The sequence below is a fragment of the Adiantum capillus-veneris genome, chromosome 6 (genome assembly GCF_014529385.1).
Source record: "Adiantum capillus-veneris isolate H3 chromosome 6, ASM1452938v2, whole genome shotgun sequence".
Lineage (NCBI taxonomy): Eukaryota > Viridiplantae > Streptophyta > Polypodiopsida > Polypodiales > Pteridaceae > Adiantum > Adiantum capillus-veneris.
The window spans coordinates 13,055,717-13,082,320 of NC_140936.1; the positions used below are offsets into that span (position 1 = coordinate 13,055,717).

Sequence of the window (26,604 nt, forward strand, 5' to 3'; positions counted from 1 at the left end):
GCAACTGCCCGAGCAAGCAATTAGAGAGAGAGAAATCTACTGTACACAGGCTTATGTCCCTCCTCGGCTAGAAACGGCACAAAGAAGAGTCATTTGCTTCCAAGAATGGCAGGTTTGATTTGGAGTTTTTTCCTGCTCGACCTGCATGGCCTTCCAACAATGCATTTGAAATAATGTAAGAGAAAGACATACCAGTTCAACTACCTCAACAAATTGTTGTGTCAGGAAAACAAGTAACTACTTCCCAAAACCAAGTCAAGCCATTGAGAGATATGAAGAACTAGAAAAACATGACAAGCAACAATCCAACATGTTTTAACATGACAAGCTACATATTATTCCAGAACGTCCACCAAAATGCCAAAATGCACTGTCGATGCCAAAACGTTTCTAATGAAGGACATGTAAGTTGTAATTGACAGGCTACTTCCAAGCATATCATCTCATATAAACGCACTCTGAATAGCACAATGTGAGGAACATTAGCTGTTAATGGCCAAAACTCATGTATGCACCTTCTGTCTCCTCCTTTTTTTTTTTTGCCAAGCTCCAATTACATTTTATGCATAAGTATTGTATGATGCATGCATGATAAAAGAGTTGTATTCTTTTTGGAGGAGTACACAAGAGCTGAGGAATGCACAAGAGCCAATTGTTCTAAGTCACCTATTTGCTTAACTTGAACATTGGAAGAGAAAATATGTTGAGAAAAGGATCATTGCCTCAGTTATGCATACTATTGCTTCTGCTCTTTTGCATGCAGGTCATTCACTGATAGCTGTTTTCATACGATTCCATTTTTATTTTATTGGGATGAGAGGATTGCATACATTTCATGAGTCTTCCAACCTGCATACATGCAAGGAAACCAAAAAACTAGTGCCACAACCCAATGCATTAAGTACAAAATGGAACAATATAGGATCTAAACATCCAGTAAAATGTCCACTGGATTGAACTTAAAATGGGGCGGTCCTCGAAGATTTTCAAAGAACTTCAACTTGATTGGCATGGTTGTCCCTTTTCCAAATAGACTTTGGGTGGATTTATCACGAGGTAACCACACCTGCAGAAAAAGATACAAGCAGCAACAAAAAATCACCAGAAAATACGCAAGCCAAAGGAAAGGGGCAAAAAATCCCTCGCTCTCCCCATGAATCACAATTATTTATTCATTTTCGTTTCTATAACTGAGGCTCACATTTACAACTATGATGATACCTTAACAACTACAAGCAAAAACAAAACATGGAGGAGATTGATAGACTGCAAAATGAAGTTGTCCATAGAAGAGAATTATAGAACAGAATGGGAAACAAATGAAATGGCCATCCGTGTTCTCATTGGTTTGTGCCATTAAGTGCCCAATGCATTTAACATTTCAATCCAATGTTGGTTTGTGCTAGTCAGTGCCCACCGCATTCGACATTCAATCCAGTGTAGATTTGGCCAAATAGAGGTCCACATGGTTTCATAGTGTATCCACCACATATACCCCACCAAGCCATGTCTTTACGCTGCTTATCACACATTAATCTAGTGTTGGTTTATGCTGGCTTGTGACAGTCGAAGGGTGCATTCAGCTTTCACCTCAAAGATTCACAACACAAAGACTTGAGGATGCATCCAACCGTCACATAAAAATTTATCCAGAAATTCAGTTCATACATAGTCCACATCCAAATGGTAATTCTTCCCAAGTTGTTGAAGAGTGCTCAGCAATCTTTTGGAATAAAGAATAGTTCAGCATTGAGAAACTACCACATGTCCGCAAAACAACATCAAAATACTCTTTCCCCATTGTAGAATTGGTAGACACAGATGCAGGGCTCAGCCTCCCCACCTCAAAGGGACTCAAAAGAGGAGAAAGCGAGTTTGGTGGCCAAGGTGCTACCGATGAGCCCTCCATAGTTGCCAAAAAACCGTTTCTTCCAATCAAGAAATTTACAAAGCATTTAAAACATTTTCAAACTTCACTTGAACGTTTCAAAGGCAAAAGCATTCTATTGGTGTCTTAAGTCAGTCTTGTCCCTATTTCACTCATTTTCCTGGTCTTGTTGTGTTCATTTGTGTGTACATGTGTTATGGTTGTAAGCTCTAAGCATACATATTTATGGCTTGACACTCAACATATTGACGAAACTTCTATTGTGGCATTTCATATACTAGTGAAATGGTTTCAGAAATTTTTGAAACTCATTTTGTAATGAACATTTCGTATCTTCATGGCTACTATGGAACCCTCTCGCTCTGGGTGCCGCATGGGCACACGTTTTACGATGGTGTCTGGTTTTGATTCTGCTATTGATGTGCCGGCCGAGGAGGCAGACTATTCAATTTTCATCTTCTTTCCTGGCCTATGCCAACCTCCTTTGGGAAATCTTATTGGTACCTATGTTGGGTCCCCCTGGACAATTTCTTTAGGGGCTGTAAGTGAGCAGGAATCCACACTGTCTGAGTTCTTGTATGCCACCCCACAATCTCCCGAAGGTGGTCCTTCTCCCTACGAAGAGCGGTGGGTGGGTTAGAATTGTCCTCAGAGGGATGAGTGTCATGGGATTGGGGCTGAGATGATTCCTCAATCTCCTCCGGGTGCTCTGCAATCGCTACTTGCTTAGGATTGCCTGTCCTGGCTCCTCACCATTGTGCCAAAGCAGAGTTAGGCCAATGCAAATCAAATGCTGTGTGTTTTGTCACCCATAAGAAGCATAAATAGCATACGAACGATTTGACACAGCAATAATGGAGAGCTCTGTGTTTCCACACTCACACCAAAGAATCGCCTTTCATAGATAGATATTGTAAGGGGCTCCTACAATCCGTGAGGGGAGTAGCTCAGTAAAAGATCATATAGGACTCAGATGATTACACGGGGAGATTCCTGCCACTAGGGCCTGCTCCTGGATACAGAGACTGAATGTGATACTGTCCTGAATGCACAATTGAGGTGAAGCAGTCATAGAGGGAAACTTGCTTAAATGTGTTCCTAGGAATATTCTGCTCAAGAGGCTTGCCTAATGTTGCCTGTGTGAGGACAATCAATAGTCTTCTTTGTCTGTTGGAGCCTGTCTTGAGACCACAAGGGTGGACTGGGGCGGCTGAGGGTTGGAGCTAACAGCTATCATATTGATTTTTGAAAAGGTAAAGTGAGATTGAGTCTGGTCTTGACTGGATGTAGAAGCATGTTGCTTTGGGCAATCCTTGCTGTAATGGTCCTTTGCATCAGGGCAATGTTAGCATGGTGGAGATCCTTCAAGAAAAGGACACTTGCTTTGATAGTGTCCATACTCACCAAACCTGAATCATAAGATAGAGCGGTTGAGCGGTCGAGAAGGGGGACGGGGTAGTCATTGTGTTTGCTCAAGGATGGCTGGGAAGGAAGCAGTAGCTCTGTAGAAGCCCTAAGGTGCCAGAGGGGTGTTAGCATTGTAAAATCTTGAGGGTATTAAATTACCTTGCAAGGGAGGGGTTGAAAGCAAGGGCCGCATGTGACTTGGGTGACCGTAGGGAGAGACCATATTCGATGCAGGAGCCAACCCATGTTGAAGAGTAGGAGCTAGGCTCTGTTGAAGATGTCGGAGCCACTTGAGGTAGTGGTAGTCCTTATCCTCATGTCCACCTTTCTCACAAAGTGGCAATAAGCTCTAAGGGGGCATTCTTGGGAAGGATGCCCTAGGGGACGATGTGAGCAGCTCTCGTTGTGCTTTGAGCTCCTTTTGTAGTTGCTCCAATGCTTCCTATTGTGAACAGAAAAAGACCTTTCCTCTCAAAGAGCTCGCAGCCCCTTGAGTGCCTCCAGCTCCCTCTGTAAAGAAACCAAAGGGTTAGATACACTCTCTGAAAGAACTGACGTCGACCCAACTCCAGGAGGGTCTCTGAACAGCCTCGTTGCTCCTCCGATTTTAGCGTTTGCAGCAATAAACTCATCTAGTGTAGCATCAGGTTTGAGAGACTCTCTTAGCCTCTATTGGGAAGCCTTGGGAAGAACCTTCTCTGCCTTTTCTTTACCATGACGTCTCCTGGCTGTTGAAGGAGTTTAGCGACGAGTGCCTTTGTTCTCGTCATGAGCTCTGCAAATGTTTCATCTGATTGGAACACAAGGTTCCCTAGCTCATCTAGGACCTTCTCTTGGAAGTTGAAAGTAACCTCGAGAGAAGTCACCTGGTCGAGAAGCCTCATAGAAACTGTCTTAGCACAACCCCATCTATGAAGTGGTTGTTTGCGAATTGACTATACCACTTGTCTCCTAAGCTGTCCAAGGTTGAAGGGAATAGAACCAGATAAGCATCTTCGTTGAGGCCACGACACCCCAACACAGAGAAACAAATCTGTGAACATGGTCATCTGCATCCTCTGTACAGAAACCTCTAAAGGTAGAAAACTTATTATTGACTTTAGCCAGAACACCGGTTAAGTCTTCAACCATTGTTGCCTGCTTTATGTGCTCTTGAGCTTGCTCTGAAGAGAATACAAGAGGCAAAGAGGTGGAGCTGAGGTGGATCCCTTGGGAGGTAGTGGAAGCATGGGTGGAGGGCCTCTACAGGGTAAGAAGGGTTGTCACTTCTGATGGTAGTATCACAGAGGTCTCTTGAGGACTGGAGCGGTCTTTAGACTGCCTTGTACGTGTCATACATGAGCAGCCTATGAACCAGATAGTGGTTTTCTTGTACTAGGCAACCTCTGGACCTGCTAGACCAGTTGACTTACTGGACTGCTCGACCATTAGACCAATCGACCACATGAGCTGCTAAACCAATAGAGCTACTGGACAAGTTGCCTACTGGACTAGTCGACTTAGAACTAGCGAGCTAGTCTATCAGATAAACTCTTCCAGCTTGGCTAGCTATTCCACTAGCTTGAGTGAGCAATGTACTTTGGCATGACTGACATGATATATAACAAGGAAATGGACTGGAAGTAGACACATCAAGATAGACTCCAAACTCGATATGAACCCATATATGAACTACAGACTCGTTGGCAATGCACAACTCCAAACCAAGTGCTCACAAGGTACAGTGAGGTTGTCGAGGCACAAACAGTGCAGGAAGAGTGTTGTGACAATGACTCGACTCTAGACCAAAGTCATACTGACGGCTCATGCTCTAGACCACACAAGACAGACTATATATACAATGGATACATCCCATCCATAGTACTAAAAAATATCTCTGAGAGACAACTACACTATCTGGACTATGGTAGAAGTTGTAGGCTGGTCAAGGTGTCCACTCAGCTACCACACCTCCATGTCCCGCCAAGCGCCTCTAGTCCACTAGACTGCCGACAACCTGGTTTACCAGTGAAGTCACCGCCCAAGTGTGAACCACGACCAACTGTAGCTACTAACTGCCTGTCAGGCACATGTAGCATTATAGCCCAGCTACAATCCCACTTGAGAGCACTCCTCTTCGATAAGAAGGTCCTGTTCTTCTCTATGTCCAGGTACTCCCAAAACAAAGCTTTCATGAACCTTGTCCATCCTCCATCAGAAAGTTCTAGTATTCACCTATTGGTATTGAATATTTTGTCAGCGAGTGGGAGGGCAGCAACCCATTTGTGACACATCAAAATTATTCATTGAGAGAGGTGGCAATGGTTACCTGTGAACAAGAATCTCTGTAGAAATGACTGTTGCATGTTTGAGTACTGTGAGTCTGCTTATTTTCAAGCTCCTTCATTCTGGTAGACAAAATGAAGTAAGCAGCATAAACAGGCAGGGACATGCTCTTTGAAAAAATGCAATATATATGAGTAACAAAGAGCAATGCACAAGTGCTGCATTCTTAAAGACCTTAAGAACAATGTATCTCTGTCAAATTCATGTTCTGTTTGTATGTGTGTTGAAGTTTGGGTCGCGAAGTCATGCTGTAGTGGTTTCTTGTTTACAACATCCAAGATCTGCAATCATAATAAGGACCATCAGATGAAAGAAGAGAAGATTTTATAGTGAATAACTGCCTGGTGTAGTCTTTTGACAATAACTCATTGAAACTTTGAGCATTTCCACAGGAAGACCTTGCACCATGAGTTGCTGTTCATTAGGTCATATAAATTACAAATGAGAAGTTCTCATGACGAGAACTATCAAGTGCTTCATGGACAACACACACACAACCTTTTTCTGGTTAAGTTGCTGTTCATTAGATTAGATTATATAAATTACAAATGAGAAGTTCTTATAACAAGAACCATTCAAAGGATCAGAAACAATGATGATTGCTGTAAGTCAAGGATTGAAGCAGGCTACATCTGAAATATGTATATCTCAAAGGAAGAACGGTGCCTGTATATGCATCATTTCTTTGAACACAAATTGTCTACAACACCCAAAATCTAGCCCAGTGGAGAAAGAGAAAAAAAGGCTTTAGGGCAGATTTGACTCTGCCAAAAATCCAGAGGAGTTTGCCAAACCTTTGACTTGGGAAACGAGCTCGCAGCTGTTGTGCCAAGCGATCTAGTACTGACTTAGGGTCAACCAGAGAAGATGAGGAACTGTCTCATTAGAGTATCCACATCTCTTGCATTGTGAAGAGATCGTCCCTCTTTTGGCCAATTTCTGTCCAACAGGCAACACACCAGCCAAGCACCTCCCAAAAAATAACCTTTGCTTTAGGTGAAGCTTACTGTTCCATATTCTGAAGAGATTCGATTTCCACGGAGTCAAAGATTTACGTAGTCGCCAAAGTTGATTCCATGTTTGTCTATCCAAGGGGCTGGAATTATATGACGATAAATTTGCCTTGCCAAAATAGAGAAGTAGGAAAGAGGACAAGAACCTGGATTATTACTGATAATCTGCACATCCATAAGTCTATCTGAATCAATGAATGAAGGGACTAGTTCAAAGGGATGGAGCAAATTCTTAATCTGCCTTCAAACTGTTCTATGATGCATGCCCAAACTAAAATTTTGACAAGCTGCAAGAAGAGAGAGGACATAACAAGCATCATCCACCACATCCCCAACATAACAGATGCAAAGTTTCATCAGATTACAGGCTTTGATAGGCTTCATAAGTGCCAGAGGTTCATGAACTGCTGCAGTCCAATGAGCTTTCTTCCCTGTGGAGGAGGCTGTCCTGACCATTGTAAATTAGCAAGGGCTCTTTTTAACCTTGTCAAATAAGGACAGCCTGGGATCTTGCCTTGGAAGGCTCCGAAAACCACTGCCCAACGATTTGTAATCCAACGCCCATACACTTTAGAATGCATGGAAAAGAAGATGTCGACAATGTGGCTTTTCTAGCCAGCACATGATAGTGAATAATCAAAATGTTCAATCCACGATGCATTTTGGGAGAGCAAACTAGGTCAACCTTCAATTATCAGAGATCTTTCTTTTGGGGTCGAGTTCTGCACAATAACTCCATGGTGAGTAAAAGGATTCAAACCTTTGCGTGTCGGTACCAAAAACCAATGCCTTACCGCTGTGCTATACTCCATACAGTGGTAGCCAAGGGAAAGGAAAGGAGCAAAGCTCAAAGAGCAGGCAAGTTAAAGTGTTAATACATAGCTTTTGCATGGTTCATAGTTTCTTTTGTTCTTTTCTAAGCATCAGTATCATGTTTAGACCATATTATGAGTGGCAAATAAAACTGAATGTAAGCCATCAGTATAGATTGAACTACATGTAGACGGACACGTCACAACCAGGTAGAGAGCTTCCAAATACTGTAATTTATGCCTTTTGAGACACCCAAACCATTTGCTGCTTGAGAGCGATATTCCACCCAAGTGACGTACTATGTCCATTGGCCAAAATCTCGCCCTTCCACAAAGATGCATGTGAGGCCTTTGCATTGAGTGGCAGGAGTTTAGACTTCTTAAAATTTATGTAACACTCTACGATGAGGCTTATTATCATTGGTTGTACCTTGTTGTGATCTCAAGGGCCATTTTAGCCTTCAAGAGACAATGATATATCCTCTTTTTACCTTTCTTCGCATAAGAAAAAAACATCCAGTGGGGTGATGCCTGATGGAGATTGTCATCAAGATGGTGACATCTTCGCGTGCATGTCATGATTGTATGGCCAGATCGGCCCTGCATATGCATTTTAGCCCATTTTTTTTGTCCTGGATTTTAATATTTGGTACAGTTGTCCCATTTTTGTGCATCTCCAGGTCAAAATGTTAATAATTCGACAAGGAACACAATCAATAAAAGAGTACTCCATTACATTCGGTATTGCTAGTTGTGCAAACTTTGGTTCTGTTTGAAGTCCCAACATATTGATTAGCTGCGGCATGGCAATAACCATCTTCTCTAGTGCACGTAAGTAGTGGATTGGCGATTTGGCAAACCTGCACGCGTTTAAATTTAAGCAAAAAGGTTGCTAGATTTCATTTTCTCAGATGAAAGGAAAACCACCAGAAGCTGCTAACGTACTCTTTGAAGTGGCAAGTTGTTGCAAACGAGTAGGCCTTATCACCAATTTGAACAAGTCCTGCCTTCAGATCTCCCAGTAAGAGAAGGCCCCCATGACAAACAATTGTCATCGGGCAGAAGCCATTCAGGTGAAGCTTGGTATTCTTTGTGGATGAAACTTCTTTCCCATCAATTATGACAATGTTTTCAGGATTCCCATAGCTCACATTAGAAGTGTCAAGCCTTTCCACCTACAGTAAGCAAAGAAGAGGCAATTTTTTCAAAAGATAACTTTTGTAACACAAGTTTTCATGACACAGAATTCTTGTAACAGATAAGGTCTAACTGTTAATTTCATCTGTCTACTTGAAGAAAAATTGATGTTGCATAACAGAAGGCTGAGCAAGAAAATGACATGCAGTTTACAAGATTTTGTTGTATGTATGCATAAAATTTAGCCCTGATTCAAGGTAAATTCCAAAGAACAGATCCAGCTGTCGAAAAGGCAAGATTGTAGCAAGTGCAATCAAATGCACCACCAGGCAATAAGCTAAGTAGCTGAGAAGTGACACACTATAATGTAACAGTCCTTCCATCCAAAAGCTCCACTCGAGTCTCTAAGCTCCTCTCTTCATCTTGGCTAATGCACTCTATAGGTAGTTGAAGATCCTATCAAGGATCAACATATCTATGTTGATCCTTGAGCACCTTCTGCACATCTCATGTATCTTAACAGTAGACTCCCATGCATAACACATCAACACTTCTCTTGACTCCAGATCATCTCAAAACAAATACAATTTCTCTCATCCAAACACCTCCAATTTTGGCCTAAAGTGAATTCCCAAGCATCTCTATAGTAGCTTTTTGTAGTGCTTCTAGAGTCATTTGGACTATGGGCATTAATTTTTGAGTTTGCAACCTGCATTGGAGTGAGTTAATCATCTAGGTAGATTTTCATTTTCCAAGTTGCCTAAGATCACCTCCTTTGCCTCATCTTTAAGCTACACAATGAAAGCGTGTTATCCTGAGTGATCTCTGCTCATTCTCCAAGCTTTGAAAAAACAGATGTCCTCCCTGTTTTGGTGACCCAGAGAACTAAATAATGTCATCCCATAATCCTCACAATATTTACACACAAGAAACATATCCAAGGTTCATCGTAAACATGAGACAAAGAAAGGAAGGTTTGATAAACAGATATTGATTCATGTGGAAGTGACGGAACTACAAAAGCTAGGACAACCTATAGCAAACAGCCTTGAGCTTTTTGCGAAAGGAAAAACAAGTAAGACTTGAGGACATTGAGCATGATAAGTCACTGATGCTTTCAAGAAATAACACACTGGGACTCATGCTAACCTCACAACTAGTAGTCGTGAATATATCTGGTGGTAGAAAATTACAATTGTCTGCCATAATTTGTATCTTTGAGACACCACGATCAGTCTTTAGAGCAGCTAAACCAAGAGGTGTTCGCTTGTACCCAGGTTTAGTGGAAAGGGCGAGTAGCTCCTCTGCTACTCTACTTTGAGCCATGAACTTCCTGAGTTCTGTTAAGGCCCTTTTCTGAAGTAATCCAATGTTTCGAAAGTCTGGGAAAACCTGCTTGAACACATCATTAAATCTTGATGAGGGGAACATCTATACCTATAGCAAGCTCCACAGATTCGAAAGAAAAAACTCAAGCACATACTCCCTCACATGTGTGGCAATGTATCTGTTTTCAGCCTTCAATCATTAAGCATACCAGCTCATTTGGAACGCAAGTCTCTGAACCAATGGTGGCAAAAAGAATCTGCAGTAGTTCTTGCAAGCGCTTCAATAACTTGCTCATTGTTGAATGCATCTCCGTAAGAACACATTGAAGGTCTTGCAGAAGTGAGAAAAGCTGGAGATCATAATGAAGCTCGTCCCTTAAACGCTGCACCAGGACATGATGAATACCCAAACTATGGATATGCATGTCAATGACTTTTCTGTAAGCAGCACCCCTTTCTAGCACAGTGTTAACCTCATTTTTAACATTCTTCTCCATTGCTTTTGCTCCATTTTCAAAACTAGAGTAGATTGGATCATTGGCATTGCCGATGTTGTCTCTCGCTCTAATGACATGTGAGGAAATTCTATCAGAGTACGAAGCACAGCTACATGTAAAGAAAGTTGATTTGCTTTTGTATACTACTCTGTGATGCTAAATGGAGTGTAAATGAGATGGTACTGACTATCACCTATTGTAAACACCAATTCCAAGTATGATATTCGATAGCTCCTGCAGCTGTGAGGCCTTCTCAACATCTGACTGGTTTATCCAGTAAAGAAAACCTGCTCTAGGAAAAAAACTGTCAAGGGAGGAGTTTATTTCATCTTTATGCAGCACGTCAATTTTGAACTCATCATCAGTTCTGTTAATCGTCTCCATAATAAAGTCCACCACAAGATCGTGCAGCTTATCAGCTGCCAAATTGGCTTCTCTCCTGTCCAGCACCTGTAACAATTTCTACATGAGCATGTTCTTTGATTCAAGGAAAATTTAGGGCTAGGATTAAAACAATTAGTGGATGTAAACTTGATGCAGCGAACATAATATACACTTAGCTGGGAAAAACAGCGTTAGCTTTTCAGCTCTACTTTGTAAATAAAACAGAATTGACTACTTAAATGCACCAATTGCGTTATCCTTGATAACAAAACAGAGTTCATGGCACCCACCTAGAATGCGAAGTGTAGGGATTTGAGGGCTTGAAACTGAGTTATCAGCACTTGATTAGTGCATCATTGTGTGTGTGTGTGTGTGTGTGTGTATGTGTGTGGGTGTGTGTGAGTTTACTTACCATTTCATCTCTGCTTGGCAAGATGTCACAATGGATTAATCATGGCCTGGTCGACAGCAGCGGGAAGGGAATTCAATTCGTTTGGAGAGTCTTCATCGGAGTCGGGCATTCTACCCTTGCTTTGGTTGACCATTCGCCTCGGCAGGCATACTTCCTCTCTTGTCGTGGCCTTTGCGTGGTTGGTGATGTGGTTGATGAGGCGGGCTACACTTTTCAGTTTCCCTTTTCCACTCGCCGTTTTGGATTAGGCATGCATTACCGTCAGCTCTGAAGAGAGCTTCAGCGCATGCTAGCTGACTTCTTACCCATTCCGCCTTTGGCTAATGGTAGCCGTATGTCTGATTGGAATTTCCGGGACACTCCTTTTGAGGCCATTTCTGCCTGTCAGGTTTAAGCTCTTCTTCTACTGCGGCCTTGGCTTGTTGACCATTGTAATGCCCTATGGTCCATGCACAAGTCTGATACCTAGTGGAGGAAGCCTCTCTCTGCCATTTGGAGGAGCCATTTGCCTTCGAAGGAGCGATTGTTTCTCTGGCAATGTTTGCTTGGAGTTCTCCCAGTGGGCACATTTCTCAGTTTTTAAGCTCGACTGATGTCGAGATTGCTTTTTAAGTCTGAGTTATGTTTGACAACTTGTTTGGTGATCCTGTTTGGAAATTGTTTGAAATGGATGGTATTTGTTTTGAACCTGTCTTGGTGCCGATTTGACTTGTTTGACTGTGGTTCTAATACCGGTTTCAATGATTGGTGATTTTACTCCCGGGTGGAGAAGTGAGAAATATTGTTTTGGTATTGTCTGAACCTCGGAATGACGCAGATGGGATGTCTGGGGAGCCTCTCTGCACCTGAGGAAGACAGCAGAGAGTTGAGCGAGGTGTTCCTCTAGAATTTCCACTGGGGCTGAACATTGAGCACCTGAGAAGGTCGAAAAATCGTCCATGAAGATGCGAAGATGATCCGTAAGCAGAGAACAAAAGATGAGATATACTGCCCTATTGGAAGAAGGTGGAGCATTTTTCAACCCAAAAGACATTCTAGTGTAGATAAAAATACCCCAGGGAGTCACAAAGGCCGTTTTCAGCTGATCACCTGGATGGATGCCCAACTGATTGTATCCACTAAACCCCTCCATGAAACTGTACAATACATGCCCTACTACATCTTCGAGCACACACTCAGTGAAAGGTGTTGGGAAACCATCTGGGATAGTTACCTTATTCAGAGCACGGTAATCTACGCACACACGAATTTTGTTGAACTGCTTCTTAGGCGCTATCACCATGGGTGATAACCACTCAGAGTGCTCCATAGGTACAATGATCCTTGCCTCTTGCATTTTTTCTAACTCTGACATGACCGCCTTAGCAAACTTCGGGTTGAGCTTGTAAGCTCGGCCTCTTACAGGCTTAGCCCCTTCAACCAGAGGTATAGTGTGGACACCCAATTCTGGTGGGATCCCCTCCAAATCCTTGTAGGACCAAGCAAAAACATCTTTAAAAGAGTGTATGAAAGAGACTACCTGATTGAGTAATGCGGGATGCTCCCATAACCAAGCTGCTAAGAGTACATACTGAGGGTTGTCACGATCTCCCAGGTTGACTTCTCTGACCGGGTCAGGGGGTGTAGCTGGAGAGGGTGCTTCTGAAGATGAGAGGTAAGCTGCCTCCTGGAACTTCGAGACATCATGTGCAGGTGTTTGATCGATTGGAAACTCCGCATACTCTTCTTGTAACCATCCTGGTGGAAGCTCCTCGAAGGGTAAATCTTCAGACCCAGACATAACAGAGTGCTTTTGAAGGGGGTCCGACTTGGGAGATGCTACAGGAAGGGGGGAATCTTTGGCGAGTCCATGCAGAGGAGATTTCTTCCCCCTTCGGTGATGTGTTATAGGTTCCCTGAGACCGAGGGCTTCCATCGGCGGGTCATTCGAAGCATGAGAATTTGGGGCTGACACACTTACTTCTTCGACTGTTGTACTGTCCGCTGTAGGACTTTGGACATTTGTGTCCTCCTGAGGAGTTGGAAGAGAGAGTGTTACCGGCGGCACAAGTGAGTTTTGAATAGAGGCCATGTAGCATGGCATCGATGTGGTAGCTTCCAACCACTGTAGCAGGTCCTCGTCAGACCCGTCAGGTGGAATGGGCTTCTCAGGGTCGGGGTTGGACTGTACTGACAATGAGCTGTGATGAGTCACTGGATCCATCCCTCCTTCAAGCCGAATTGGTTGCATTTGGGAGCCAGGAGTATGTATCCACATGGCGTCGTTTCCCCAATCATGAAGTGCCTTAGTATGCCGCAACCATGGTCTACCAATCAGTAAAGGGAATCCTCCCTCCACCTGAGGAAGACTGACCACCACAAAATCCAAGCTAAATGTGAAGTCTTGTACCTTCAAAGACACCTTCTCTACTATGCCCACAGGGTAGACTGTCCTCTGGTCTGCCAATGTAACAGTGAATGGAGCAGGGCGGGTAGGCTGCAGACCTAAGGTTGACATGGTAAATTCGGGCATTAGATTGATTCCAGACCCACCATCCACTATAAGGCCTGAGAATTGATGCCCAAGAATAGATACAGTAAGACGTGGACTTTTATAGTCGGTGAGGGGAGCAACTGGATATGAAATCATGTAGGACTCCAAGGGCTGCGCAGGTAGGTAGGTGCCCGCCACTAGGCCCTGTACCAGGGTACAAAGACTGAATTATTGCGAGGGTGTCACTTCTAAGGGTTGCATCTAGCTGGAGTATCTCATAAAGAGACACTTGCTGAAAGGTGTTCTTCAAGATTGCTTCCGCTGTGGGCGTAGCTCCTACAATCTGGGCCTCCTCGGAAACTTTGACCTGTTGCAAGTCAGCCACTGCTACCAGGAAGGCTCCATCAATGTCCGAAAGCATAGAGATTGGCCTATTCTTTTCACCACTTACGGGTTTGACATTTTGAACAGGTTGCGGAAGGGTTGGACAAGATGGTCCCGTTGGCAAACTTAAACCCAGGGCTGCTCTTTGTGCTCGAGTGAGCATGCCAGCAAGCTCTGCTGCTTGTTGTGGCCGAACTGTGTGTGTAGCAGGTGCTGGCTGAGGGGTGGTGTTCATTGTGATTAGATTGATTTTCGGGAATGTAAACTCTTGTTGGTTTTGATTCGGGCCTGAAGATGAGGATGCCCTTTGTTTGGGACAATCTTTACTGTAGTGGTCCTTACACTCCGGACAATGTCTGCAAGGAGGAGACCCTTCAGGTAAAGGACACTTACTTTGGTAATGCCCATATTCACCACATCTGTAGCGTAAGATTGGCCGATTAGACGGACGAAGCAGGGGACGAGGTGGTCGCTGCTCTTGTTGCTGCATGGAGCTGGAGGCTGAGGTGTAGAAGCTTTGGGGAACTGAGGGAGTAGTAGCATGATAAAAGCTGGGGGATGCAAAGTTGTTGTGCATACCTTGCTGCATAGGGGGTGTTGTCAACAGAGAGGGCAATGGGTTTTGATGGCCATAGGGTGAGACCATGTTGGATGCAGGTGCTAGCCCTTGTTGGAGAGAAGGACCTAGACTTTGTTGTATTTGCCGCAATCCTTTGATATAGTAACAATCCTTATCTTCGTGCCCAGATTTTTCGCAGAAGTGGCAATAAGCCCGAAGGGGACAATCCTGTGGAGGATGTCCAGGAGAGCGACAAGAGCTGCACCATACCATAGCTTTAGTCTCCTGCTGAGACCGAAGCTCTTCTAGTTCTCTCTTGATTTGATCCAAAGCCTTAAGGTGCGATGGTTTCTCTTGTCTCAGAGAGATTGATTTCTCTTCTTGGAGAGCGCGTTGTAGTTTGAGGGCTTCAAGTTCCCTGCGCAAGGAAGTCAATGGATCAGCAGGACTACCTTCCGAGAACACAAAGGGAGTATCTACGTGAGGAGAGTTGTTGAACAGCTTCCTAGCCCCCTCTATCCTAGTAGCAGCAGCGACGAATTCCCCCAGAGTGGCGTCGGGTCGGAGGCTCTCTCAGAGTTTTTGCTGAGAGGTTTTCGGGAGCGCCTTCTCCACCCACTTCTTAACCATGAATTCACCGGGTTGCTGGGGAAGCTTGGCAACCAGAGACTTTGTTTTAGTCATAAGCTCTGCAAAAGTCTCCTCTGGCTGGAGCACCATGTTGGCCAACTCATCCAACACTTTCTCTTGGTAGTCACCCGGCCTGAAAGCTACACGAAATTGTTGTCTTAAGTCTGCCCAAGTTGCAAAATGATTCTCTGCAAACTGGCTGTACCATTTGTCTGCTAAGCCGTCCAAGGTGGATGGAAAAAGTACCAGATAAGCATCTTCTCTGTTAAGACCACGTCCTCTACAGAGATACAAACCTCCGTGCATGGTCGTCAGCATCTTCCGAAGAGAGTCCTTTGAAGGTGGGGAACTTGATGTTTACCTTGGCCAACACACTAGCCAACGCCTCCATGGCTCCTTGTTGAGCCTGTTGCTCAATCCTGCTGTAGCAGAATAGGAGAGAGCTTTGCTGGAGAACCCAAGACTTCAGAATGGTCACACTCAAAGCGGAATGGATACTTCGCTTAGAGGTGATAAGCATGAGAGAGGCGAAGAAGAATTTTTCCCACTAGGAGGTTTCCGACCCTCCCCCTTCCCCATCTACGTCAAGGATTGCACTAACTCTTATGGAGGAGTTGGAGCAGTTGGAGCAGATGTTTATGGAAAGGAAGTTGGAAAGCGAAGCAAGAAATGCAGAAATGGATCGCAGACACGCAGAAAGAAAAGCAGAATTGAAGCGCAAACACCAAGAAAGAATGGCAGCCATAGCGCGTGAGCACGCGCAAGCACGCTTGGAAGCCAAAGAACGACGAGCTAAATTGGATCGTGAGCGCGCAGAAAGACAAGCAGAGAACAAAGCAAGACAAGAAGAATTTGATCGCGAGAACAAAGCTATCAAAGAAAAGAGCAACCAACACATGAAAGAATTCTTGCGACTCTTTTCTCAAGTTCAAGCACAGATACAAGAGATTCGGGAAAAGGAGACTCTCTCCGTCTCTTCTTCTTCCAAGCATGACACACAGGATTTGCATGATTATGAGAAGCATGATGAATTGAATGATAATGATGAGCATGATGATTTGAATGACAATGATAATCATGATGATTTGCATGATGAAGATGTAATTTCTCACAAGCATGATGAGTTGCATGAAGATGATGTGATTGTTCACAAGGATGATGTGTTAGTTGATGCTTTTTCTAGCAAAGCTAACCTCGTTGCAGATTCGATCAATCACAAAGGATCGATCTTGGCTCTTGAGCCTAGGTCCAAAGAACCCCCTCAAAAAGAACCAATCTTGGTTTCAGGAATTTTCAGCCATGGAGATTCTTAAAGAAGAAAGAAGCATGACTCTAGAAGAAGTTGAAGCATCGAAGGAGCCATAGAAGACTTTGTGTCGCTTTCGGCGCAGCCCAAAGAAGCAAGCGTTGCAGACCTTTATGAAGTTCAAGTATCGCACGACCCACACATCAGAGTGGGCCGGCGAAGAGTCCTTTCCAGGATTCCGGATGTTATTGGCGATCTCCCTCGACGCCATTTTTACCAAAACCTCACTTTGAAAAGGAGGGGATGTCATGTGACACATCCAACCCTATGTGTCCGTGGACAAGCTACAACACGACAAGGGTTCAGTCAGTCCAGTCAGTCTAGATTTAGAAGTGATTTGGCACTTTTGTGAGTCTGTTCGCAGACCGTGCATGCCCAGGCACTTAGTGTAGATGCATATCCTCTGGTTGCACACAGCATGATCATAAGCATTCCCATCAAAATCCTTCAGGGGAATTTTCCAGTGCATTCAACCTATTTTCCCTATTTTTGACATTTTTCACTTATTAATTTAAGTGACTTTTGTTGGAAAGTAGGTAGGGCAAATTGAGTAAGTTTGTATATAAGCAAACCTAAGCTAGCACTAATTGGGAGAAGAGGCAACAGGAGCACTCGTTCAACAGGCAACTTCTCAACAGAACCCCAAGCCCTAGCGTTTTTGCTCCACAACAACCACCTAGCGTTTTTGGACCAGATCAGCCAGCGTTTTTGGTTAGCAGATCCCTGGCGACAGAAGACTCAACAAAAAGCCTAGCGTTTTGCATCTGCATCATCACCCAGCGTTTTGCAGATTCACAGCAACGGAACATCAAGAAACCTCAGCGTTTTCAGTTTTCAGCCCTTAGACACCGCAGATCAAGTCCTGAACCTCGCAGATCTCACCTTCCCGCAGCAGTTCCTCACCGCACGGTCAGTTTCCGCAAGGTTTACAGTTTCAGCCCGGAAAATGCAGATTTCAGCATCTGCATTTTCAGCGCGTCGTCGTTGCATCGTCGTCGTCGTCGTCGTCCCCGACATAGAGTCAGAATTCAGCAAATAAAGATTTGCAGATTTCAGCCCTTAGAGTTTTCAAATTTCAGCCTGTCTCGTCATCGTCCTCATCGTCGTCGACATCGTCGGCAAGTCCAAGCATTGTAGAGATTTGTGCAATCATAAGTAGACCGCTCTCGCCATAGAGAGTGGGGCCTTCGAGGAGGGTTTTACGTCTCTGGTGTCGTATTCTCTTCTCTCTCTATCTCTCAGTGTCATGCACTCCATTCACAGTGTCCATTCACTTTGTTTGTGTTTATTGCACTCTCTCACTAAAGGAACGGAAGGCTCTCCCTTCCGTAAGTAAAAGGAACCTTGAGCACAATTCAGAGCACTCATCTTGAGCAAAGTTCAAACATTCATCCCGCTGCACCTTACAGATTCGGGCTAAGGCTTCAGTGCGATATGTGATTATTCGAGCAGAGCTAGCTGCCTCCCCTCTTGCAGTTGAGGCCCTTACGAGATCAGTTTCTTTCATGGGACATTCCCAGAGACAGATATGCTCGGCTAGCGCTCAAGTCATCCGGAGAGCTAGCGCTACAAGGGGACACAGCATGTTGGTATGGGCAGGTGACATCATGGTTTCAGTCACATGGCTTCAGCATGGATAGAATGCCTCCATTCCAATACTCCTTGGATGCACCCTCCCTTGCTCTCACACGGACAGAGATCACTAGACTTATACGACAGGCTTTGATTCAACTAGATACCAGAAGCACATGGATACAGCCGGTACAAGAGTTGGGCATGAAGATGGCTTTCTATAGAGAGAATCTCCTCCAACTAATAGAAGATGGATATGTGATCAGACCGGCCTATATGGATACTCATTTATCCTATTGTAGACGATGTGCTATTCGCATCAGCTAGAGATTGAGATTGGCAGATTTAGGAGTACCAACAAAAGCCAGGATATGCCAGGTGTGTCATATAGAGGTAGAGACAGAGTTGCATCACATTTGTCATTGTCCGGTATACTATGAGATACGAGATCGCTTTCACTGTCTATTCAGAGAGGGCTTTGGATAGTTGGCTAGAGTCATGAGATATCAGGATCAAAAAATGCCTCAGGTTGTTTTTGCTAGAGCTGCGCAGACACAGGGAGAGTCCCTTAAGGAGACCACGTAGTGGGAGACATTCACAGAGGGAGATCACCGACTTCTTTAAAGCAAGGACTCGTAGCCAGAGGAGCATGCTTCACAATAGACTTCAGAGCCCATTTCTACCAGAGGTATATTAGTGGACAGAGCCATTGAGCTCCGGAGAGTTGGACACCCACGTCTACGGGGGGGGCCGCGACACCGACGAAGGTTCCACCAAAGAATCGAGACTATTCTAGCACGACATGGGAGACACCCAATACAACTATTTACAAAGGCCGACATTGACGAAGCTCTTCAGCGACGGATGCAATACTTTCTCGGACAACGCCCGATGCGAGCATCCTTGGGCATGGATGATGATGATGATTTCAGTCTAACGATTTTAGTCTTTTAGTTTAGTCTTTCACTTTAGTTCACTTCATTTTATTTTTGTACCCAGACATTGGATTAGATCCACAAGGATTGTATCAATTTGGTCTCATAGGTCATTTTGGCCTTTTGAAGACGTTTAATTTAACATTTCATTTCATCTCTCTCTCTCTCTCCAGAGTGCAAATGAGGATGGATTCTGATAGTAGTATCTTTGTTCTAGTTCTTTTGTACCCAGCCATGGCATTAAATTCACCATTTTGTAACAGACTGGTCCCATAGGTTATTTTGGCCTTTTGAAGACGTTAATATAACAGATTGGCAAGGGCGTGGACGAGGGCGAGCAGCCTAAGGACGAGCAGCTGGACGAGGGCGAGCATTATGTGGCGAGCAGGCTGACGAGGACGAGATGTCTGAGGGGAGGAGACTGAGGCGAAAGCGAGCAGGCTGAGTCAAACCCTCTCGCGCTGCCTTGCTGGACGAAGGACGAGCTCGTCGCGCTGCCAACTTGCTGGTCGAAGGACGAGGGACGAGCTCTCTCTCTGCTGGACGAGGACGAGGGACGAGGGCGAGCTGCTGGTCGAAGGCGAGGCGAGCTGCTAGACCTGGTCGAGAGCGAACAGGTGGACCTGGTTGAGCTGCTGGTCCTGTGTCAAGAGGGCGAGCAGCTTGCCAAGGGCGAGGACGAGGGCCCTAACCTCTGAAGGACGAGGGCGAGCTGTGCCAAGGGCGACGAGAGCTAGCTGCCTACCAAGGGAGAGGGCCTGGTCGAGAGCGAACAGGTGGACCTGGTTGAGCTGCTGGTCCTGTGTCAAGAGGGCGAGCAGCTTGCCAAGGGCGAGGACGAGGGCCCTAACCTCTGAAGGACGAGGGCGAGCTGTGCCAAGGGCGACGAGAGCTAGCTGCCTACCAAGGGAGAGGGCTAGAAGAGCCAAGGGCGACCAGACGAGACCAGTGCCAGGGCGAGGACGAGAGCAGTCAAGTCAGCCAGGACGAGGGCTAGGACTTGGTGACGAGGGCAAGGCCAACCAGGGCGCAGGCCAGACCTCAGCGGGTGAGGGCCTTGACTCAGTGCTCGCTTTGTTCTTCTCTCTCGGATGGACCAACCAGTCGAGGATGGTGAAGCAAGTGGCTTCACCACGCCACAAAAAATGAAAGCGACATTCAAGCGGAGGAACAGAGATAGCATACTCTCGCTAAGCTCATTGCGGCCAGGGAAAACCGTCAGAATCCAAGATGATTTAATGATGGAGAGGGTTCAAGTGATGATTAGAGATGACATCAGGAAAGAGATGTACGCAAACGCAGAGACTTATAAGAATTCTATGTATGCAGATATGAGGAAAGAATTCGATAAAGCGATGCTAGATAAGCATGATGAGATGTATCTATCTGTGAAAGGGGAGATGCAGGCTCTAATGCGGGCAAAAGTGAATGTAATGGAATGTATTATGCAGAAAAAGTTGGATGAGGCAATTGCAAGCTTTGAATCTTGGAAAACCAATGTGGAAAAGTGCATGAAGGAAAAAGATGCAGTGATTGAAGAACTTAAAGGGGAACTTGCAGCGTGCAAAATATTGCCCAAAACGGAAGGGAGAAATCAGCCCTCGATGTTAAAGGCGCTCGAAGATATTAAGGAGCAAGTGAAAACTCTGCGCGAAGGGGAAGAACTAAACTCGAAAGAGGCTTCCTCATGGGCGGAGCGCCTTTCTAAAACACAGGATAAAGTTGACGAAGCAGAAAAATGGATCGAAGGTGCAAAGAAAGGAAAGGCCCGGATGCCAGAAGCCGCACAGACTTCTACCATCATCAATATGACCATTGAGGAGGAACAGAAGAGGAGGACTAGAGCCCTCCATGTGCGTATTACTGGTATCAAAGACACCGAAAATGTAGAAGACGAGGTGAAGGAACTCTTGCAACGCATGGGCATCCCGGAACCTATGCACACAGGTGCTTGGAGAGTAGGAAAGAAGGGAGTGGATGAGAAGGGAAACGTCAAAGAGAAAGCACTTATTTTGCGTTTCCCGACTTTGGAAACAAGGAAGGAATTCCTGAAGAAGAGACCAGCACTTAGGAAAACTGTAATATTTATGGGGGATGACCTTACCTTAGCACAAATAGCACATATGCAAGAGTTGATGCCAGAGATCAAGGCAGCAAGGGAGAAGGGAAAAATTGCCTTTTACAGAGGAGGGAAAGTAGTGGTTTTGGAAAAACGCACAGCATGACGGTGCGAGACATATGGGACCACACTCCGGATGGCGGCATGGAATTGTAATGGATCATATAGGCTGGATGTGGGTGCCTTTGAAGATAGCTTCAGAGATAGAGACATTGTCTTTTACTCGGAGACACATCAAAAATCTGGACAGTTGATGCCAAGTGTGACTGGCTATTTATGGGAGACAGCTTGTCGGCCAGACGCTAGATCCCAGCATGGAAGTCGAGGTTCAGGAGGGGTAGCAGTCTTATTCAAGGAAGAGTTGCAGCCGCTATTACAGATTGTCCGGAGAGATGACCAGGCGAGATACATGTGGGTGAGACTGAGAGCTGAGACAGGCAGATTCTTATACATTGCTATATGTTACTTTCCCCCTAGTACATCAGTCTATACCTCACCTAGAGGGCAATCCCCTTTCTCTATACTTGATGATGACATATGGGAGTTCTCTAGAGATGGAGATATCATTCTCTTGGGAGACTTTAATGCCAGGACGGCCAACTCCCAAACGGTATTTTATGATACCTCGGAGGAGATGCTTAGAGAGATGGATATATCGGAGATGGGACTTGACAGACACTCACAGGATAAAGAGCACACAGAGTATGGGAGATATCTCATGGAGATGACAACTACGCATGGTCTAGCCATACTTAATGGTCTAGAGATTTTTCCTTCGTCTGGAAGATTCACATGATTTCCACACAGACATGGGGCCAGTACAGTGGACTATGTCATGACTTCACCGAGCTTCATCTCTCATATTCAAGATCTCAGTGTGGGCCCTAGGCCTGTTGGAGTAGCAGTGGACCATGCTCTCCTGACTTTTTCAGTCTCTTTCCAGTATAGTGTCTCTCAGACACCACAGAGGATTGCACACACACGGTATACTTTTACACCAGAGACGGATTCAATTTATGTGGAAGAGATTTACAAACGGATGGGGGCAGCCGAGCCTGTATATACAGTGGAGGAGATCACCACTTTATTGACGGAGATCTTGCATGGGTCAGCAGCAGAGGCATACCCACACACTCAACCAGATCAGAGAAGACGTTCTGGGAACATGCCTCAGAATAGTTGGTATGATGAGGAGTGCAGAGAGATGAGAGTTCAGATTCGGAGCGAGCTTATACTTGGAGTCATTACATATAGACAGTCTTGGATTGCCCTTTGGCGTTTAGTGCGACGGAAGAAGCGGGCCTTTTTAGCCCAGATGGAACGTGATTTGTATCAGCTCTTTTTTAGCCCAGATGGAACGTGATTTGTATCAGCTCTTTTTGAGCCGAGATTCAGGTGAGGCCTGGCGCCTCTTCCATGAGCACTCACCTCCTCCAATGATTACCTCTCCCGAGATTTGGGGTCAATATGCAGCATCATTATATACAGTACCTGGGCAACCACCATTACCAGACCCTCTAGAGCCATGTCCAGCCACTAGTACCTTCTTTACCACTGAGATGGTGAAGAACGCCATTGACAGGATGAGGACTAGGAGAGCATATGATCATGATGGTTTGGTGGCAGAGCACTTGATACATGCTAGAGATTTACTGTCAGAGGTTCTTGCGTGGTTGTTTAACCGTGTCATGTGTGAGGGACTACCCGAGTCCTGGAGATTATCTACTATTGTACCTCTTTTCAAGGCAGGGGACCCCACCGTACCAGGGAACTACCGTACTATTATGATAGGGCACACATTGGCACGGCTGTATGCATCCATTCTTGAACAGCAACTGAGTAAATGGGCAGAAAATGAGGGCATACGAGCAACAGGGCAGGCTGGGTTCAGGAGGGGTTTCTCCACTTTGGACCATATTCTTACACTCATGTGTATATATATATATACATATATGTATATATATATATATATATATATATATATATATATATATATATATATATATATGTATATATATATGTATATATATATATACATACATATATGTATACATATATATACATATATGTATACATATATATATATATATGTATATATATATATATATATATGTATATATATATATATATATATATATATATATATATATATGTATGTATATATACATATATGTATATATATATATATATATATATATATATATATATATGTATATATATATGTATATATATATATATATATATATATAGATATATATATATATACATATACATATATATACATATACATATACATATATGTATGTATATATATATATACATATATGTATGTATATATATATATACATATATGTATGTATATATATATATACATATATGTATATATATATATATATATATACATACATATATGTATATATATATATATGTATACATATATGTATATATATATATACATATATGTGCCATTATTGAGGAGGGTCGGGCACATGGGAGACGGATGTATTGTTGCTTTGTGGACTTCCGCAAGGCATTTGACATAGTGCCGAGGGCCAGATTGATGCACAGGCTACTGAAGTTGGGAGTATCCACAGAGATCATATGGGGGATCATGGCTTTGTACGGCTCAGTGTGACTGGCCAGGTACGCACTCCTGAGGGGATTTCTGACATTGTTCATTCCACTATTGGAGTGAAACAGGGGTGTCCTTTGTCCCCTACACTTTTTGGTATGTATGTAGATGAGGTCTCTGACTACATTGACAGAGAGGGTGACAGAGGCGCTCAGCTGGCAGGGACATGGATCCCTTTATTATTATATGCTGATGATATTGTGTTAATGTCAGAGTCACCAGAGGGCATGCAAAGACATTTGGATGCATTGCACAACTTTGCAGAGGATAGTGGACTGTCTGTGAACCTTGGTAAAACCAAGGTTATGGTGTTTAACACCACACCACAGTGGGTCAAGAGATCGGCACCTACACTCGTATATGGCCAGGACACTCTGGAGTACACAGATGAATATACATATCTGGGGGTGGTATTCACGGGACCGAGGTTTACCCTGAGGAGAGCAGCAGAGACTAGACTATCCAGAGCCTATGCGGCATTAGGAGGGCTAGAGAGGATGTGTTCGCAGGTTCAATTTCAAGAACCATGAACAAAACTATGGCTCTTTGATACTTTGGTTGCTTCAACTATGCTTTATGGGGTCCAAGTTTGGGGACCATCTCTAAATCATGACAGTTGGAGGAACATGGAGAGACCCTTGGTATTTATGATATCCCGGATGATTAGAGCCAAGGCTTCTGTACCACATGCAATTATTCGAGCAGAGGTAGCCGCCCCTCCTATAGAGATTGAGGCTCTTACTAGATCAGTGTCCTTTATGCACAGTCTATGGGATACACATAGAGGCAGATATACTAGACTGGCTCTTGAGTCCTCTAGACAGTTAGCGATGCAGGGAGATGCATCATGTTGGTATGCACAGATGACCTCATGGTTTCAGAGACATGGATAGATTGCCTCTCTTTCAGTATTCCCTGGACGCACCCTCCCTGCCAGTCACACGGACGGAGATCACTAGACTCATTCGTCAGGATCTTATACAGTTGGACACCAGGAGGACATGGGTAGAGCCGATACAGGAGTTGGGCACGAAGATGGCTTTCTATAAAGAGCACCTTCTCCAACTTTCAGGGGATGGGTTTGTGTCGTCCGAACTACATGGACACTCATTTATCTCATGGTCTGCGATGTGCTATTGGTCAGATTCGCACATCCTCACACCAGCTGGAGATTGAGACGGGTAGATTCAGAGGGATACCACCAGAGTCTAGGATATGTCAACTATGCGGTAGAGAGCCAGAGACAGAGCTACACTACATATGCCACTGCACTGTGTATTATGAGATACGAGGGCACTTCCATTGCTTATTCAGGGAGGATTTTGGACCCCTAGATAGAGTCATGAGATATCAGGACCAGAGATGCCTTGGCTTATATCTACTTGAGCTACACCGACATAGAGACAGTCTGTTGGGGAGACATGGAGTACGACAGTCGAAGAGACAGATCACAGATTTCTTTGGATCGAGGGAGCCAAGAGACCAACCACCAGCACAGGGTTGTACCCGCATTCATACCAGAGGCACCCTCATTGACAGGGCGATTGAGCTCGCGAGATCGAAACGACCACGATCGAGACATAGGAGCACACTACATCGACGATGACTCCAGCAGAGGATCAGAGGCATTCTAGCACGACACCCAGATTGTCATTGAGGGCCTATTCTACATTTTCACATTTCACATTTCACACTTCATTTCAGTTTTCATTTTTATTTTTACTTTCAGTACTTTTTGTACTTGTACTTCAGACATTGTATTAGATTCAACACTTTGTATCTGATGGTCTCATAGGTCATTTTGGCCTTTTGAAGACGTTAATAATATATCATCATCATCATAATCTCTCTCTCTCTCGCACGCGCGCTGTACGCCACGCCCCTGCCCTGCGCTCCCGCTCCATCTCTCCATCGCCCCGCCCCCCCCCCCCCCCCCCCCCCCTTTGTCTATCGCGGGTTGATTTTCAACCCTTGAGTTTTTTATTTATCGTTTATAGGCTATCACCCACCCACCCCATCTTCCCCTCCCCCCCCCCCCCCCCCTTTTTTAAATTTTTTCAAAACTTTCGTCCCCCCACCTCACTCTATCGCCTATCGCTCTTGCCTCCCGCCCGCCCCCCCCCCCCCGGCCTGCTTCTCTCTCTCTCTCTCTCTCCCGTTCGTGCCCCCCCCTCCCCCCCCCCCCCCCCCCCCCCCCCCCCCCCCTTGCTTCTCTCTCTCTCTCTCTCTCTCTCTCTCTCTCTCTCTCTCCTCTCTCTCTCTCTCTCTCTCTCTCTCTCTCTCTCTCTCTCTCTCATACTGAAAGTCCACGGACAGTACCATGTAAGGGAGGAACCCTATCTCTCCATTTCTCTCTCTCTCTCTCTCTCTCTCTCTCTCTCCTCTCTCTCTCTCTCTCTCTCCTCTCTCTCTCTCTCTCTCGCGCTGCCCGCCCCGCTCCCTCTCTCTATCGCGCTCTCCCTGCGCTGCTGCTGCCCCCCCCCCCCCCTCTCGCGCTGCTGCCTCTGCGCTGCTGCTGCCCCTGCCCCCTCTCGCGTTGCTGCCCGCCAATGCCCCGCCCTCGCGCTTCTCCCCCTGCTGCTCCCGCAGTCTCTCTCTCTCGCGCTCTCTCCCGCACCCCCTGTTGCTGCTCCCCCCCTCTCTCTCTCGCGCTGCCTGCCCCGCTCCCTCTCTCTATCGCGCTGAGCCCCCCCCGCTTCTATCACACGCGCCCCCCCCTCCCTTTTAACTTAAACTATTATACTTTTAAAGTTCTTTCAGCTAGCCCTCCCCCCCCCCCCCCCCCCCCCCC

General features: G+C 45.1%; 1 protein-coding gene across 2 annotated transcripts in view; it reads right to left on the reverse strand.

The window, feature by feature from the left end:
• Positions 1 to 703: 703 nt before the first annotated feature.
• Positions 704 to 26,604, reverse strand: part of LOC147455163 (uncharacterized) — a 111,394-nt gene continuing 85,493 nt past the window's right edge. For both annotated transcript variants that reach the window (XM_086514002.1, XM_086514003.1), the window contains exons 4-11: positions 10,601 to 10,857; positions 10,120 to 10,474; positions 9,732 to 9,974; positions 8,391 to 8,620; positions 8,182 to 8,305; positions 5,795 to 5,901; positions 5,604 to 5,682; positions 704 to 1,066 (exon numbers count right to left, since the gene is read on the reverse strand). In XM_086514002.1, coding sequence (XP_086370128.1) covers positions 926 to 1,066; positions 5,604 to 5,682; positions 5,795 to 5,901; positions 8,182 to 8,305; positions 8,391 to 8,620; positions 9,732 to 9,974; positions 10,120 to 10,474; positions 10,601 to 10,857 — 1,536 coding nt within the window. In that variant the 3' untranslated portion in view covers positions 704 to 925. The remainder of the gene's footprint in view (positions 1,067 to 5,603; positions 5,683 to 5,794; positions 5,902 to 8,181; positions 8,306 to 8,390; positions 8,621 to 9,731; positions 9,975 to 10,119; positions 10,475 to 10,600; positions 10,858 to 26,604) is intronic.